Source organism: Sander vitreus, chromosome 2, assembly GCF_031162955.1.
Source record: "Sander vitreus isolate 19-12246 chromosome 2, sanVit1, whole genome shotgun sequence".
Classification (NCBI taxonomy): Eukaryota; Metazoa; Chordata; class Actinopteri; order Perciformes; family Percidae; genus Sander; species Sander vitreus.
Window position 1 is genome coordinate 30,407,121 of NC_135856.1, and position 18,271 is coordinate 30,425,391.

The window sequence follows — 18,271 nt, forward strand, 5'->3', positions numbered from 1 at the left end:
ATGGATGGAAAAAAGAAGAGAGACTCTTACCTTCATGACAGGCTGAGCGAAATACTTGGCGCTCCAATCACACAGGCCCGTCTGGAGGGCGGCACTGATGTAGTTCCTGTGACCACCCGGCTCGTCACCATCCTCACCTGCCTTGATACAGAAAAAAAAGAGTTAAACTAAACTTAGTCTTGTATTGCCAGACCTACCTCCACAGCGCTGTGCAGTAAGGTCTTTTTGGAATAGGAGAAAAAAAAAAAAAAAACGCTCTGGGTTGTTTGCTTTTCTTTAAACCAATCACAATCGTCTTGGGCGGACACAGCGACAAAATAGTCTCGGGAAGGAACTTGTTTTGGTGGAACATTTGCACCACGCAAAAGAAAACGCCACATACAAGTCAAGTTAACTGCTCACACAATACAGTGACGTGAGCTATTTAAATGAGCTGGATACATGGTTAAACGTCATTTGCTCTTACCAGTGTATCGCCGCGTGTACTTCGTCCATAGCAATCCCCAACAGTCGGTCCCAAAACGTCCCAGTTAGAGAGGAAATGCCCTAAACATATTCTTTGTAAATCTTTACAATCATTCCCTGAAAGAACCAAGCAGGGCTACCTTGTTGCATGATCCAAATTTTCTTCAAAACTTGCTATTTTCAGCGTATAGCTCGCCAGCTTGGAGTTTGTTGTTGTTTTTTTGAGTTTTTGAACGGCAACACAGAGAGCGGAAGGTGAGGGACGTGTCAGGCAATTAGCCTGGAAATGTACTTCCGTTGATCCCGACTAAACTAAAACTTAAAAACAACAACCCCAACCAGAAAATATGCAACTCAAGTTAAAACCGTTGCAGCTGCTGATGACCACACACTGCCCGAGTTACACACAGAGACCCATCCAGTAGGGTGTTCCTCTACCTGCTCAGGTCCCTTGTCAAACATCTTGCGGGTGCGGGGGAACTGGTGGGAGTGGGGCGCCTGTCCTCCCAATGTGGGGGTGTAGGGAGGTCGCGTGGCCGTCTGCTCTCTGGCCGGGGGTTTGGGCACCTCGTTGGTCAGACTGGAGCTGCTGGCGCTGGGCATGGGAGGAGACCCACTGGAGGGACAGAGACACTAACATGAGGACAGGAAACAGTGGCTGAACTTAGACAGTGTCAGCTTTGCATTCTATTACAGAAACAAGTTAAAAAAAAACAACAGAAAACGTTTGTTTTGTAATTCATATCATATCATCATATTTCATCAGTGCTGGAAGAAGTATTCAGATCCTTTACTTTAGCAAAAGTACTAAAACCACACTGTCAAAATACTCTGTTACAAGTAAAAGTCCTGCATTGAAAATGTTACTGAAGTAAAATTATTTAAATATATCATCAGCACCATGCACTTAAAGTAATAAAAGTAAAAGTATTCAATGCAGAAAAATCCTCACATTTTAGAAACTGGAAACGATCCAAACTGTTCTGTCAATCTACTAAGTGTTTAATCCTCTAATCATTTCAGCCGGACGTGTAGGCCGTTATACTGTTGGGTAGGTTAATTTATAATAAAACATCCTATTTTATAAACTACATGTGTGGTGTGTGTACAAATCTTAATGTGTAAAGTAACTAAAGCTGTCAGATGAATGTAGTGGAGTAAAAAGTACATTTCTCTCTGAAATGTAGCAGAGTAGAAGTAGAAAGTGGTATGAAAAGTAGTACAAAGTACCTCAAATTTGTACTTAAGTACAGTACTTAAGTAAATGTAGTTAGTTACATTCCACCACTGTATTTCATCATCATCATCATATTTATTTTTATATCCAGGTTTTAGTGTGATCATTTCTTCATTACTTTTATCCTTTTTTCTCATTATTTTCTCTGGGGTTTCTGGTATGTTCTTGTTTAGGTACGATCCACATTATAGAATATTATATGATGTATAATGTATATTAACTGTGTGTGTGGCGTCTCACTTTGTTGCCAGCCTTGAGCTACGTAGTAACAATTATTGTCAGAACCCTCTTTAAAACAAGATGAGGCATTTTAATAGTTTTAGCCTTTTTTCAAGGTTCCCTCACACTGCCTGCTTCATCAAATAGAATTGTGTCTAAGTCTTGCTAGAAGGAAGGCTGAGTGATCTCTATGTATGCCGCATATGTTTCGGGGCTTTACTGCAATGACTTTAGCTGTATATCTGGATGTTGACTGTGTGTGAGCCGTCCTCCCTCACCCAGCCTGGTGGATGTGCGTGCCCTTGCTGGTGGGGCTGGCCGGGGCCGACTGGGTGAGAGATCCAGAGTCCAGGATCCTCTGGGGCCGAGCGTTCATTGTTGCCTGTCGACAAAGAAACCGTGGGTTAATTCTCTACGTTGTTACAAGTCGTCCCACTGGAGAGATGAAGGGCGTTTTCACACCTATAGGTGGTTTGCTGAGTTTGTAAACTTGGAGCGATTTCCCCCTTGATCCGGTTTCGTTTCACACAATCCAAGCACACCAAAACCACGCAAGAAAGGAAAGAAGAAGGTCCTGTGTTTCCAAGTAAGGGTAAGCCAAACCCACAAAGCCATCCGCCGTTAGCATTCCATTGACTGCCATTCATTTTGACGTCACTTTGACAGCGAATAACTTTACATCTGAAGCGTTTAAAGACTTTATTTGTCCATTGTTTATTTCTAAAGAAACACGACAATGTATAAAAGGCTCCATTACCTTGTACCTTATGTTGCTCCGTAGCAGATGTTTTTGTAAAAATAGGCTAACGATTGTGTCATAACCACGCGACTTACTGTCACATAGTAGAGGAATTACCGTACAGTACAGGAGAAGCTCGCAGGCAGTTTGGACTTACATTAGCTGTTTAAGTTTAATTTCTAATGTTAACTAGCATTTTAGTTAGCAATAATTAGCCTGTGCCTATGTTATCTCCTTACATATACCTACGCTCTCCATCTCTGCAAGATTGGGAATGATTGAGATTTCTCTTGGCACAGCAACCAGAAGACTTCCAACTTTCAGACATGTTGCTCACGTCACATCTGCTGCGCAGTAACGCTCACCGGAAAAGTGCTTCTAATAGACTTCACTGGTCTCCGTTTCAAGGCTACGGCGTCACATTTTCCATTTATTTAACCGTCTATGTGTGTTTCAGACTAGTGCATATTTCATTTCATTTTTTTTCATTTCATGTTGATTTGAATAGGGACAGATGCTACAACATAGCCATTTGTGTAACAAATCTCCAAAGTACAGCATCACAGCATTTATAACTATTGGTCATTTCCAATGCCCGTGTCTAGGACCCTATTCCTGGCATCCTCTATGGTCAAACCAGCTCATTTCATTTAAATAATCAGACATTGTCACCGAGACTTTGCTCTGCTCTGTCGGGGTCTGTCTCTAGCTTTCGCGGCGGCTAGTTTGACCACGGAGATGCGAGTGACTGCAGTCTACAGTATTTCTGTTAGAGAAACACTGCAAGCTGCTATAGATTGCATGATGTTGCAACTTGCAGAGTATTTATATTCGGCACGGTTCGAGGTAGGATCACGTTCTCACCACAAACAAAGCACTCCAGAGTTGGATTGAAAGCGTACCGAGACCACCTCTTCAAGCAGGTCTCGGCACGCTTATTTAGTCCGCTTTTGGTCTGCAACCAAGTGCGATTGCTGCATTCACACCTGCCCAAACAAACCGCACCAAGGGGGGAACCCAACTTTAGTGTGATTCAACCGAACTAAATGAAGCAGGTGTGGGGGGGCAGGAATTCAGATATTTCAAAGACACACCTGAGAGCAGGATTAGAATCAACACCTAAAATCCTCGCTGTAACAGTGAGCACTTTACTTTTCTTTACTTTAAGTTTGCCTTCCATTTTCGGAACTTTATCTCATTAGGCGGAGCTGGTATTATAACCTCTTCATTGTGAGTTGTCTAATGGCTGCTCACAAGGGAGGGGTAAACTTAATAAAGACAATAGAGGCAAAGCATCCTTGATGAATAGCAGGGTTGTTGTTTACTCATCTAGGTGGAGAGGAAAACTGTGTATTGCAGCGTAAATCCAGTTAACGCGGGCAAACACATTTTACTACCTCGGATTTGATTTCTATGCTAATTACAAAAAAAGTGTCTTTGCGTTTGTGCGCGCGTGTCTGAAAGGCTGAGAGCGAGGGGGAGAGGAAAGTATGGAATGCAAAGTTTACACACATTCATTAAGAGGCAATTGGAAATGAAACAAAACAGCAGTAAAGCCGGCTGAAAGGGTTATTATGGAAATAGCTCTAGTCACTAATCTAAGTACCTTTTCTACTCTAGCACAGGATCGATATGGTGAGAAGGACATAAACATGTAAAAGCAGACTAATAACTTATATTAAGGATAGGCTGATTGTTTTGGACTAAAAGATGATGGGTGGCAGCTTGTGTGTGTGAAGCCAACAGTACGCGCAGACCTCATGCAAAGAAACCCGGGCATTTAGATGGCCAAACTGAGCTCCACACTGCAGCATTAATCCTCCTGGAGTTCATTTTGAGAGTTTGAAAGAGGTTGCGGCAAAGTGCAGCTGTATACTAGTAAAAGCTCAAACAAAAACAAAAAAAACGAGGCAGCAGGGTGGAGGAGTTATCAAGCCTGTCCTGCAAAAGTCAGTGTACGTCCATTAACAACCTTGTCTTTTGTCCAGGTCACCAAATTTCACCACCTATGTATTTCTAAGCTTAAGGAAATACAGAACATACTAGATACCGGATGCTGGTATGATTGTGAATTTGCAAGCTCATCGGTTAAAAGGACTAAATAATGCAACATGTTCATGGATTATTCATCAACATTTGCAGATCCTCAACATGTGGTAAACAAACATCATGCTTACGCAGGAGGCCACACATCTTATCTGCTGACAGGCTTTCCAGAAAATATGATATGCAAAACTCCCGCATTAGCAGGAAACGAGGGTAATCGGTTCGAGCAGCTGCTTCTCTCCATGCTGGGAAACAGCTTGCAATGCCTCTCTCCCGTTTTAAACAGCTTCCCCTCACTCCCTCCCATCATTAATTGGCTGGAAAGTGAGTCAACAGAGCAAAGAAATGAACAAGGGCTCTGGTAGGATACAGGCTCAGAAAAACCATGAAACGTTCCGGTTTAATTATTGAAAGAAACAACGGCCTTGATGTATGATGATGACATGGAAGTGGGGAGGAGAGGGGGATACGGTGGAGGGAAGATGTGGTTGGTGTCATGGGTTAGGTGTGTAAATAGAGATATCTGCTGCGTCAGGCAAAGGGAAATGAGAAGTAATAACCTCCTCTCATGACTATGACCACTTATTTTCAAGCCTTCCCAAGGTCCATTCAAACATTTTAGGACTTTGTATGGTAATGTTTTTTTTTTTTTTTAAATTGCACTGAAAACAATTGGATTCAAATGGTAAGCAGTCAAACTTACAGACAAAAGACCGGGCACACAAGAAAAAACTGGATTAAAAAAAAAGACTCGAGGCCCTCCGCCCTAGCATCATGCAGCTAGACGGGCCTATTAAAAACCATTTAATGCTTTCATCATCTGAGAAGCAAGTAAATTTTAATTAGCTGCTGACCTTGTTCACTTTGTTACAAATCAATAACATTTGACATTTTAAAAACCTAATTAAAAGGAGCTGGATTCCCAGTTAGGCTAATGTTAACACTTGTGAACTTGGGATGGATGTTCTCTGATTAAGCTGTCTCTGATGAGCTCTCTGCAAGACAAAAATTAATGTAGGCTCCATGTATAATAACTCATTAGCTTCAGAAAGTTAAGGCATTTAGAGGTGTTTAGTTTGTCATTCTTTTTTAAATGTCAAACTGCTTTTCCTTTTTTTAGGCATACAGACAAGACAGGCAGAGCTTCAATCCCCCATCATTGTTTTAATGTCATGACAGTATGTATGACATGAATGACACTAATGCCACACAGTGTTTCACCTACAACTTTGTTGGACTCACTGCGAAGACTGTGATTATGGTTTATAAACCAGAGCCAAAGAGCAGTGTGTGACCTCATCCCAGTCCGATTAATTCAGTTAACCCTTGCGTTGTCTTCCCGTCAACCTTGAAAAAAAACATTTTTTCCCCAACGTTTTTGCTTTTTCCAATGTTTTAAATTGTAAAATTTTTCTTGTACACATTTTCAGCGCTTATTTCTACGTCCCATATTTTCTGATATAAAACAAAAACTGAAAACAGGGCCAACGTGACCTGAAGTCAACACAAGGGTTGAATCCAAATCAGCACAAGTCAAATCTGAATTTAATTGAAACAAATTCAAGTCTCTAATAAATCAAGACTGAGTCAAATCTCTCTTTCCATTGTTAATATGTACTTAAAAACTGTTCTGAAATGCAAAATAATATAATTGTAATCATGTGATAAAACATGCGATTAATCGCGATTAACTATAGAAATTTGGCGAGTAAAAAATTAATCATTTGACAGCCCTAATATATATATATATATATATATATAATTATTTTTTTCTGTTCTTGTGATATGGATAAATCCTATCCATCCCACTTTATTTGTGCTTAATGGATGAGTTGCTAAGTGATTTCTTAATAATGTAAAAAATGAAATGATTATATAGAGCTATTGTATGTATTAGACAGGCTTTGAGTTGGTGTTGGTTGGTTTATTGGTTGCTATGTAATGTATAAAGTCTTACTGTGACTATGAATGGTATGGATGTGTATCGATGTATTTTCTGGTCTAGCAAGCCTAGCAAGAGTAGTTACTGTTACAATGCAGTTGCTAATGGGGAGCTAAATAAACAAAGTCAAAGGAGATAAGTTCAAGTAAAGTCTCAAGTCAATTCAGTGGAAACAAGTCAAGTCACATGTCTCCATTGCATGTCATTTGCAAGCCTTTCAGGTCTATGAAAGCTAGCCATTAAAATGACACAGCATTTGAATGTTTTCTTTAAAAGCGGCGTTATTTATAAAGCTGAAGTCTCCAAATGAAATGCTCAAGCCGTGTGGCAATGGAAGGGTTACCTTTCCCTGTCTTACTCTTTATCATCAATGGATTTTACCAGGTCAAAACTTGAGAATTAAATGTTTTTGATTTCAGGTTTCACGTCAAGTCTCGGGGCAGTGAAAGCTTGAGTCAAGTCCTCACGTTTTATCCATCAGTTGTGTCACGTCTCAAGCCTAAAATCTACAGCTCTTACAATTAGCAGACCTGTAAAGATGATGCAGAAGGTCTGGGGAAGATGCAGTGCTTAAATTGACTTGTGCTTCTGTTTCAGCCGTTCCCATATGTTGGCTGTCAGTGTGGTCATTTTTAAAATAAATATGACACCACAGTTTGCTCATTTGACTTCTACTACAGAAGTGTGTTGTGGTGCCACACAGACAGCACAGTACATTAGCTGTACGAAGAGAACTCTATTGCGTTATATTGTAAATCAAGTCCTGTTTGTTTATATTGCAGCCCATCGCAGAGATGCTGCTCTTCTGAAGTTAACAGAAGGGACGATCGGTGTTGGTGGTGGGAAACGCAACACATTCTGCCCGAGGGTTAGGATGGGTGGTGGACTATAGCGGCTATTATGGTTTCTTAAATTATGGCAGCCTCTTTGCTCTGCTCTGCCAAGCCTGGGGGAGTCATTGGCCCTTAATTGCATTTGCACAAAAGTAATGGCCTTTTGGAAGAAGGAAATGCCAGTGGGAGGGTGGGGTGTGTGTGCTAGAAACAAAGCTTTTTCACCGCATAACCATGTGATAAAAAGATCTGACATACGGATACAGAGACAAAAAGTCAATTATTACACCCCAATTATGTTACACTCTAAAAACGTGTTGATACTCCTCTTCAAAATTACTTGAGTACAGCAGAGAAAAAGCTTACAATCTTGGATCCTCAATATTGTAGGCAACCAATCAAAGAGGACAACATCCTGACAATGGCTTTAACAATAAGCTTTGAACATTTGTGTATGATGAAAACAGGAAGAAACAAGGTCCAGTAGTTTTAAAGGGTCAAACACAACATACCTTGTATGCTATGCTGTTGAGGACCTTCATCGCCAGATCTGACACTTCAGGAAAAGGGTCTGCAGCGAGATGTAGCAGCACTCTCCAGATCTGAGTGTAAACACTGTTGAAGGACACACCTAGAAAAGACGCACAAAGCAAATAAACGACTTAAACATATTTGAATTTTCCCGCATATAAAATTCTGTTTCCATGTAAAGTTTCAGACAATACACACAAATCCAGGGTTTCCTACACATTTTCCATCTCTGAATTACATGCCGTTCCAGACTCAAGTTTCCAGATTCTCGTTCGATGTTTCGGACCATATTTGACATCAGAGTACAAATTGCGTTGGTGGGTTCATTACTTGCTGTGGTCAGTCTTTGGTCTCTTGTTGGGTTGTGCCAAAAACGCTGAGACTCTGGGTGCAGAGGATGCTGTGACAAGACGACAGAGCTTTTGCATATGGCCTACAATTGCCACCTCCCCCATGTTGGAAAGATTTGCATCTAGGTTTCATTTCCCATTTGGAATCCTTAGCCGACCGACCATATATATATATATATATATATATATATATATATATATAAAAAACCTGGTATAAATATATATTTGGGATTGTCCAGCCAAGAAAACTTGCATTAATCCAAATTTGGCCGTTAAACCACACTCCTACGCAGAAAGTTCGAAGACATTCCTCTTTCAAACATCTTGCACTGGGGTCAGAGCTGTTTTGCAGACTGTGACATACCGCCATAGAGGCAGATCTGCGTAGGAGTGTGTTCAGTCGCACGACATACTTCTGGCCCGCGCTCTCTCACACAGTGGTAAACATTTTGGCTGCGCTGGCTGCCTGCCTGCTCCAAACGCCATGAAATAACACTCTGCTTGTATGATCAATTTGTTTGTAGATAATTAAGAAAACAGAATAGGGGCAAAACTTTGCAAACAAATATTCTTTCCATACTTCCCCTAGTCTGTTTTTCATACTTATCCAGACCAGGAAATGACTAAAATCAAATTCTATACTGCGTAGGAACCTTGCAAATCCTACACACATATAGTAGAGGAAAACACACTCAATACACCCACCGGCACGCACATACATCTCACTCTGGTGTAACCCTCATCGCTGCTCTTCAAGTTCATTAACACAGCAGAGCTAACAGCTAAGGGGGAATGTACGATCATCTCATTAGCATCGTGCTACCCGCCCCGGTCATTAACCTCTTCTGCAGTTGTTGGATGTGTTGAGGTGGCAGAGGGAAAATGACCTCCAGTGTCAGGTAATGTACATCATTAATCAGCACACACACACACACACACACACACACACACACACACACACACACACACACAGCTGGCTCTTCTCCTCCACTGGAGCTTTATTGTTGTCAGCGGTCGCCGTTATCATGAATACAAATGAACAAAGCCTCTCCTATTGTCAGGTGGTTTTGTTCATCTGTCGCAATTCTAATCTTCAGCATTGTTTTTACAGTGAAAGGTGACAGTTTTCTCAATTTCACCTCTGACTGCTTGTTTGCTCATTTGCTATCTTCTCCAGCCCTCTCCTTTTATTTTCTTGAGAGTTGCGTCCTGACATCAGTTTGTTTAGTGCTTCAACCTGTCATGCATTTCTTTTATGTTAGCAACAACCGCCTTCTTTTCCACACCGCCCCCCCTTATTTGGGTCTTTACTTGCATTAGCACATTGTCTCTGCAGTGCACTGAGCCTCCTCCCCTGCTGCTGTGCCTTTTTTTTTTGCTTTGTCTCCTCCTTTTAAACGTCCCTTTGCGGTCAGCTTCAATCTCCTCTCCCTCACTGTCAGCCACAGGGACACTGAGTGGTAATATTCTCCAACTGTTGCCATTTCTCATTTTGCGCCCCACTTTGCTGTTTCCTCCCCTTGTTCCTTCTCCTCCTCAGATCTTCCCAATCATGCAGGTAGTCCGGTAAACCTGACCTGGGAGGATGACAAGTATCTAATTTCCTTTTTTAAGATTATTTTTTTTGGGGCTTTTCCACCTTTAATTTGACAGGAGCGGTAATAAAGGGGAGAGAGAGAGGGGGAAGACTTGCAGGAAATCGTCACAGGTCGGACGCGAACCCCGGACCTCTGCATCGAGGCATAAACCTCTCAGTATATGTGCACCTACTCTACCCACTGAGCCAACTCAGCCACACTCTCATGTCGTCACTTTTCCACGAGGCATGCACGCCAAGCCCTGGAACTGCAAACTCCTCAGGGTGCTGTGAAGAAGTGGGAATGATTGAAGCCTGGGCCCTCTTAGAGCTCAGACTCCTCTCCAGAGAGTGCCAAGAGGGTTCAATGGTCCCAAGCTTCAAAGACAGGAGAGAAAAGGAAGGGAAGGAGGATGAAGAGCTACAGCAAGGGGGGGGATACAGGCGGATACAATAAGCACAAGGAGGAATCTGAAAAGAAGGTGAGGAGCAGAGAGAATGAAGGAAGAGGAAAGAGACGAAAAGATAGAGGGCCAGAGGAAGAAAAAGCGAGTGACGGAGTTAAAGAGGTGATTAGGCTGTAGCCTGAGGGGAAGGATATGATTAGCGATGGCTAGCCAACGCGCTACCTTCTGCAGTAAACAGCCAGTTGATAAATGTGAAATATGGTTCCTTTCCCATTTAACCGCCATGCTGCATTACGGGTGCACACAAATTACCACTGCACCGCCTCTACATCGTCCACATGAGGGAAACACATGACGGCTGACATTACTCACTGGCTCAACGCAGCACCAGTGACTTGTCCTGACTTGACACGAGACCTGTGCACAGTGGAATGGATGTACAGTAGTAAAGATGTTAATTATTGTCTAAATGAACCACTGCATTAGGGTTTTATGGCCTCCTCAATTCTGGCAGATGACATAAAATACTTTTTACACTGCATAGCCATTTTTCGGAGCTATAAATGTTTGAGGCATACACAAATGCATCAGAACATTTGAAGGAAGAGAAGAAACTCCTCTGTGAGGCATATTTGAGATATATTTCATGGGGAGATGTAAGCTGTGCACGCAGCACCCAATCATAACTGTGATGCTCTTTAAATGGGAGAGAGCGCCTCAAATACACTGACACAGGTAGAAGTGAATCAAAGCCCATGCAGATACAGAAAATGTTAAGCAAAGTGTTACTTTAGACGCCTTTATCAGGCATTTCATGGCGCTGTATAGCTCTTTTATCCAAAGCGCTTTCCCTCTCATTCACCCATTCGTAAAGTCACACACCGGTGGCAGCCAGTTAGCATGCAAGGTGCTGGCCTGGCCATCAGGAGCAATTTGGGGTTGAGTGTCGTGCTCAGGGACACATTGCCTTGTGGATAGGAGCTGAGGATCAAACCGCCAACCCTGTGGTTAGTGGACGACCTGCTCTACCTCCCAAAACATAGCTGGCATTATACCTGAATGAAAAATGTCGATAACTATTGGGGGGGGGATTGCCATGACATTCATGTTCTCCAGAGAATAAATCCTACTGACTTTGGTGACCCCTTGATCTACCTTGTCATTTTTGGCTTTAAGTTGAATATCTTTGGATGCATTGCCGTGGAATTTGGTGTAGTTGTTTAAGGCTCCAAAAAGGCGAATGGCAGTGATGGCTGGGCCATGTGCTTGGGGCTATGGAGGAGGAACACATAACAAATATTGCACTGAACTGGATTCCTCCAGGCAAAACAAAACTTGGAAGACCATAAACCACTCGGTGCAGGACTGTGACGAACAAGCTTGCTAAGTTGGACTCAACATGGGGCGAGGTAAACATGCTGCAGAGAATAGGTGACAATAGACCCAATCACAACGTTTGTTTACATTAACTTCCTGGTAGAAACCTCCTGTGTCCCGTACATACAATTTAATGGCGCTGAGCAAACGGGGGCGAGGAACAACTGGATATACTCTCATCTCATTCATCTAAAATGCATGTTTGAAGCTTTCATATGTCAACACATTCACTAACATTAGGTTAGAGAGCTCATTTACCTGTTGGGCCACATACTAAAGAAACTGACACCAGCCAAACTAGCAGTCAGTCTGACCGGCGGTGACATGTTGCCGTTTGTAACGCTAGATTCGGTTTATCCAAGACACTAGCAAAGCAACACAGGACAGGAAATAAGCACAGCAGAGACTTCAGATAGGTCAGACCACCGTGTTTAACTATATATCTTTAAACGTTACTGTTTCGGGGGGGGGGAGTCAAGTCAAGTCACAGGTTATGTCAAGTCAGGTTGAGTCCTTGGTAAATTAAAAGTCAAGTCCCAAATCAAGTTTTTTTTAAAGCCAAGATAAATCACTCTTACCTGTAGTATCCAGTCTTTATAAAGACAAAAAAGACAAGGAATTAGAAGCCCATCAGGGTAGTTATGACAATCCCATACCAGGGAGCTTTTTGAGTCGTCCAATCATGATTCGGCTGCCGCTGCATAGCATACTTGATCGTTAGACAGAAACGTGACAATATTAAATTAAATTATTTTTAAATTTAACAGATAACATTCAAACTTATGAATACACGCAAGTCATCCGAGTCGTCATGCCTCAAGTCAAGTCTCGAGTCATTACACGTCCAAATCTAATCTCAAGTAACTCATTTTTTGTCATCAAAATGGTCACCGAGTCCCAAGTCTACATCTCTACATGTTACCATCGTCACTGGGGGCATGTTAGCATACCAATCACTAACATTTACAGCTTTACTTCATCACAATTGCTTAAGCTCAAAAACAAACTTGGAACCTCAACTTGTATTCATCTTACAATTTGGTTTTCTTTTCTATTACAGCCTCACACAGTGTGGCCTTTATAGTGATGTAGGATTTGTACAGTTAACAAATAAACAGCTTAGTGGGCGAGGGGCCAATATGTCTTTGAACCTTTTTTACACAGGGACCTCGCGGCCTGCATTAAGGTCCACAAGCAGTTTGAAAAAGGTTTAACCGGACATCGAATGCTAAACTTGTCGGATAAAAGGGTAATGAGAGCAAGCGCTAAACCACACCGGTTTTTTTTTCATCAAACATTAACTCCCAAGCTTTGGTGTCCCATGGTACCTGTAGCTTAAAAAGAAATCCTACTAGAACAGCTGGCTGACAAGGCAGAACTGTAGTTTGGGTTTGATTAAATCTGGATTGGTTGATAAATCCCAGATTAGAAGATGACCTGACATATCTTCCCATAGAGGAAAAAGGGCACACAAAATATTTCATCACCTTTGCCTTTACTTTGTCTGTGTGCGAGAGAGAGAAATGGACATGAAACTTCAAAACAAAATATGCATATGCATTGGAGTGAAACTCCATCCAGGTTTACACAGCAGATTGTGTTAAAGTTAATTTAAAGATCAGAGGAAATTGGGCTGCGTCCTCACAGGACCGATATGAAGTCAGGTACACCTAAAATGAGGTGGCATTCATTTAAGGAATAAATCAAAGAAAAGAAAAGGAAATTTCATTATAGTAACTGAACCTACTTTCATGCCAAGTCAAATTCACTGTTCTCCAGAGCTCAATTTTCTTTTCCTTGCGATTTTCCATTTCGACTCATTTTCCATTGTGTAGTACAAAAATCACATACTGGGACGTGACAGGGCAGCTGGGAAATTACAAATGGCTTGTAACTTGAAATGCAACAATGAGTAAGAGAGAGAGAGAGAGAGAGAGAGGGGAGGGGGGAAAGGGAAACCCCAGTTTTGCATTCTCCTTTTCCCGAGGGGGGGGGGGGGAGTAAGTTAATGGGTTTCTTGCTCGCACACAAACTAGCTGTCAGGACGCATGGTGGAGCCCGCCAATCAGCCGAGAGCAGGGGCAAAGTGAGCGGGTTGGAGTTCAGTGTACAAGGAAAAGCACTTTAATAGCCCCTGGTGGCTCACAGAGTTTACACCCTCTTCCTCTCTGCTGTCCTTTACACATCTGCAAACCGTTTTTACACTTGTTCTATTCTTGGACTGGGAGCGTTCATCTCTGTCACCTCCCTCGTTTAAGGGCTTTCACCCTCACCCGTGCGAGGTCTTCCTCTCTGATGACATCACATTCGGCTGGCCATTTACTTTTCCTCCCTGTTTTTCCATAGTCCATATGGGAGTGTCCATTCATTGGATGGCAGTTTCTGTGTGTCAAAACCATGCAACACTGTCCTAGCTGTTGTCTGCAGCCTGCTGTGATGATCCAACATGATACATTACTGATGCTGCCAACAGCTTCTACATGCACAACTGGCATACTGTTCTACAAAGGAAACACAGTATGGAAAATAGATATCATGATGATAACAGTCTTGCATTGCCAGATCTCCACAGCGCAGTGGAGTAAGGCCGGCTAAACACTGGCTGCGTGGCGTGTCCGTTTATATTTCGGCTCCCATGTTAACAGGTTAGAGCTTACACACTGCCGCACGAAAACGCGTGCATGCTAGAAATAGAACCGATGCCTATTTTTCACGTGAAACGCAAGCGTATTGGAAGCGTTTCCACGCAAAATAGAATAGGAAAAGATGTTTATATGTCATTTTGACACGAATACATTAAATAAATGACATGGTGAGGTTTGAAAGTCTCTAGGTTTTGATATAAATGCAGATATAAATGTAATTAAAAATAATTACAAAAAATGTAATCAAATCAGTATATATTTATGTTTAACATGGTATTTCATTTTATCAATGGGAAACATACATGTGTACAGACAAGGCTAGCAGCAGCAGCACAGCGACACGTTTCTGGTGTGTAAAGACAGAAAAATCCTCGCAGCCGCCACGCAGCTGACACGCAACAGACACGCCACGCAGGCAGTGTGTAGCCGGCCTAAGGTCTGGCTACACCACACATACATTCCAGGATAGGAGATAAACAAAACGCTCTGGGTTGTTTGCATTTCTTTAAACCAATCACAATCGTTGCTAAGCTCCAGACGCAGCGACGGTAGCTCTGCAAAATGGTCTCAGGAAGGAACTTGTTTGGGTGGAACATTTGAACCCCGCAAGAGAAAACGCCACATACAATATTAACTGTTCACACAATACAGTAACGTGAGCTATTTAAATTAGTTGGATACATGATTAAACGTCATTAAAGTGCATTTATCATTTCAAGTGTTAACTGTAAAAATAAATGTAGTTTCCCCTTTAAAAATAAAAATAAAATAGTTTTTTGGAATAGAACACATAGGCAGGCATATACCTCACCCTGCCTTAAGTCTACAGTAGTAGCAGTGCTAATGCTACCACCGCCGGTAGTAGGGGTGAAGCACTACTGGCTAACTGTTACTAGAGATGTTCCAATACCGATAGCAGTATCAGAAAAGCCTCCGATACTGCCTAAAATGCATGTATCAGTACTGGAGTACTGGAGTATATGCACTGATTCGATACCACGTTATTTAGCCCGGAAAGTCTACGTGAAAAGTAGTTTATGTTCTTTTTCCGTTGTGACTGACTGTCAAAATAGATAATAGAAACAAGTTATATGGCATTCATTGTTTATGTTTGTTCATGTTTCACAAAAAAGTTTTACCTGAGCCAGGCCGTACAACAAAGATAGAAATCATATCACATCCATACGGGGATAGTAGTATACAGCTGTTAAAACCTAATAAAATACTGACACACTGGTATTGGATCTGCCGATAACGCAAGTTCAGGTATCGGAGTCGGTATCGGGAAGTAAAAAATGGTATCGGACCATCTCTAGTTGTTACCTATGAGGGAGTTGAGCGAAGAATATGAGGACACCCGTCTCATTTTGTCGATGGTCTCAAAGGAGAGGATGTACTCGTCATTGTCGGGGCTCCCCAGGGTGCTGCTGGTGCTGCTGCTGGTGCTCAGGTTACCAGGAGAGAAGGCTGCTGGTCCACCTGAATGAAGGAGAACACACACACACACACACACACACACACACACACACACACACACACACACCTGTTAACCCTCAGATCAAATCAGCAAAACAAAATCATGATCATCATAAATGTCATACGAGGTTGAAGAGAAAGAATAGATGGCTCTTATTTTGTTTAGAAAGCACTTAAGCGGCTGTAAAAGTGCTGTATAAATAAAGTTTATTATTGTTATTATTGTCATTAAAAGCCACTAGCCAAAGCATCATCCAGTAAGGCGTGAGGTGCGTAAGCCGTCCTTATACTTGGACAACAACTTAGCTCATAGCTTCATTTCAGCGGTCAGGCTCAATCATCTCCCGCTATAACTCTCTTCATCACCAAACATTACTCTGACTCACACAAACCCAAACGCCATGCATTCTCCAAACTGACTGCAGGCTGAAAATGTGGAAATGGAGATTGGTAGAGGGTGGAAATTTGCTCTGCTCGGTGCTTATTGATGATAAACACAGCTGCATATTGGAATAAGCACTGAGTATGTGAATTAGGAATGGTGTCAGCAGTAGGTTACACGCTTCACCAAGTGCCAGTGATTTAACATCACTGAGGGCATAGGCATTACTCAGTCTGGCATTGGTAGACAGAGGGCATTAGCCTTAGCTGTCTAAATCACACGGCGGTGACACAAACAGGAGGTTACGAGCTCAGAAGTGACAGCAGGACGTGCTCACAGAGCTGTGGACACAGGTGACACCACTAAAGCTTGATCATTACATGATTGGTTTGCTTGCCATTATCATAATTATGCATCTAGTTTGAGTAACAAAATAGTTTTACTGCTATAAATTGTAGGGGTTGACCGATACTGTTTTTCTTTAAGGCCAATACAGATACCGATTATTAGTAGTCAATGGAACCAATATGTATTTACTATTAGAGGTGTGAATCTTCCCTGATCTGCCCGATTCGATTACGATTATAATGTCAGCGATTCGATACCTCGATGCATCACGATGCGTCAAATACATTTTTCTATTAAAGCCATATAGAATATTTAATTCATAGCTTTTCAAGCTTCAAAAACAAAACATTCTGCAGTGCTCTAATACTAAATAAACTGGATACATAAAACTACAGCACTGAGCACATGGCACTTCCTGAATGTAAAAATATGTAAACAGAAAGGTTGTTAGGCATACATTAAATTGTAAACAGAAATAATCGATTATGGCCCGGCCTATTATCGATGCAGCATCGTCCATGTCCACGATTCGATTATTTGATTAATTTCAACACCTCTATTTACTATACAGTAAAAATGGAAATCTTTTAGTCAAAATTAACAATTTGGAATGTTACAAACTCCAACACAAAAGTATGTTTATATGCTTTATGCAATTATTTAATAAAACGGAAACTTTAAAGTGTTCATATTATGCTCATTTTCAGGTTCATAATTGCATTTAGAGGTTGTACTAGAATAGGTTTATGTGAAAACAAACATTTTTGCTCCTCTTTTCACCCTGTGTGTTGAGCTCTCCGTTTTAGCTACAGAGTGAGACATCTCACTTCTGTCCCATCTTTGTTGGGAGTCGCACATGCTCAGTAGCTAGGTAAGGACTACTAGCCAGTCAGAAGCAGAGTATGAGGGCGTGCCACGCTAGCAGCTAGGCGAGCATTATAACGTGTGTTACAAGGTGACGCACGTTCATCACGGAGGTAAAGGCTGGACTACAACATTTTTTCTGTTGGAGATGGTAGTGGACTTTTTCACTTTGTAAACCTATAACGTGCACAAAAAGATATATAACACAATAAAGGAAAGGGAAAAAGCCAAAAAACGTAATATGAGCACTTTAAACATAATACACAGTCCAAAAAATGAATAAATAAAAACTATAATAGCTTTTTTTATAGTAATTAAATGTAATTAGTTACATTACTTTAATGAAGTAATTGAAATGGTTACACTACTGTTACATTTTAAATAGGGTAACTTGTATTCGATAACCTATTACATTTCAAAAGTAACCTTCCCAACACTGCAGATAAGTGAAGTAAAAATAGAAAAGTGAAAACATTTCTTAAATAAATTATTGTCTGTGTACCCATTATCTTACAGTATTACAGTATTTGCACGCACTAATTAAAAATAAGAACATGTGTAGCAAGTGATCATTGTTTTGGAGGTGTAATGCATCTACAGTTAAAGCACATAATACTGTAAAATATAACAGCTCAGTGAGCTAACCGTCTATCAGTATTCATGGTGACGGATGTTTCCAGCTCAGGGTTGAGAGTGTGGCGTGCATGCCACAGTGTAAACCCTGCTCCTATTACAAATGTTGGAGCTGGTCTTAACAGGCCTACAGTTCAGCACCATGGACAGGTCCCAGTCCCCACTGGTGGTCAGGCAGGCTTATGTCTGCACATTCGCTGG

The 18,271-nt window shown here is 41.6% G+C and overlaps 1 protein-coding gene across 4 annotated transcripts in view; it reads right to left on the minus strand.

The window, feature by feature from the left end:
* Positions 1-18,271, minus strand: part of rptor (regulatory associated protein of MTOR, complex 1) — a 231,411-nt gene that overhangs the window by 41,086 nt on the left and 172,054 nt on the right. For all 4 annotated transcript variants that reach the window (XM_078265674.1, XM_078265658.1, XM_078265666.1 and 1 more), the window contains exons 21-25: positions 15,691-15,846; positions 7,994-8,112; positions 2,200-2,303; positions 904-1,081; positions 31-141 (exon numbers count right to left, since the gene is read on the minus strand). In XM_078265674.1, the coding sequence (XP_078121800.1) occupies positions 31-141; positions 904-1,081; positions 2,200-2,303; positions 7,994-8,112; positions 15,691-15,846 (668 nt within the window). The remainder of the gene's footprint in view (positions 1-30; positions 142-903; positions 1,082-2,199; positions 2,304-7,993; positions 8,113-15,690; positions 15,847-18,271) is intronic.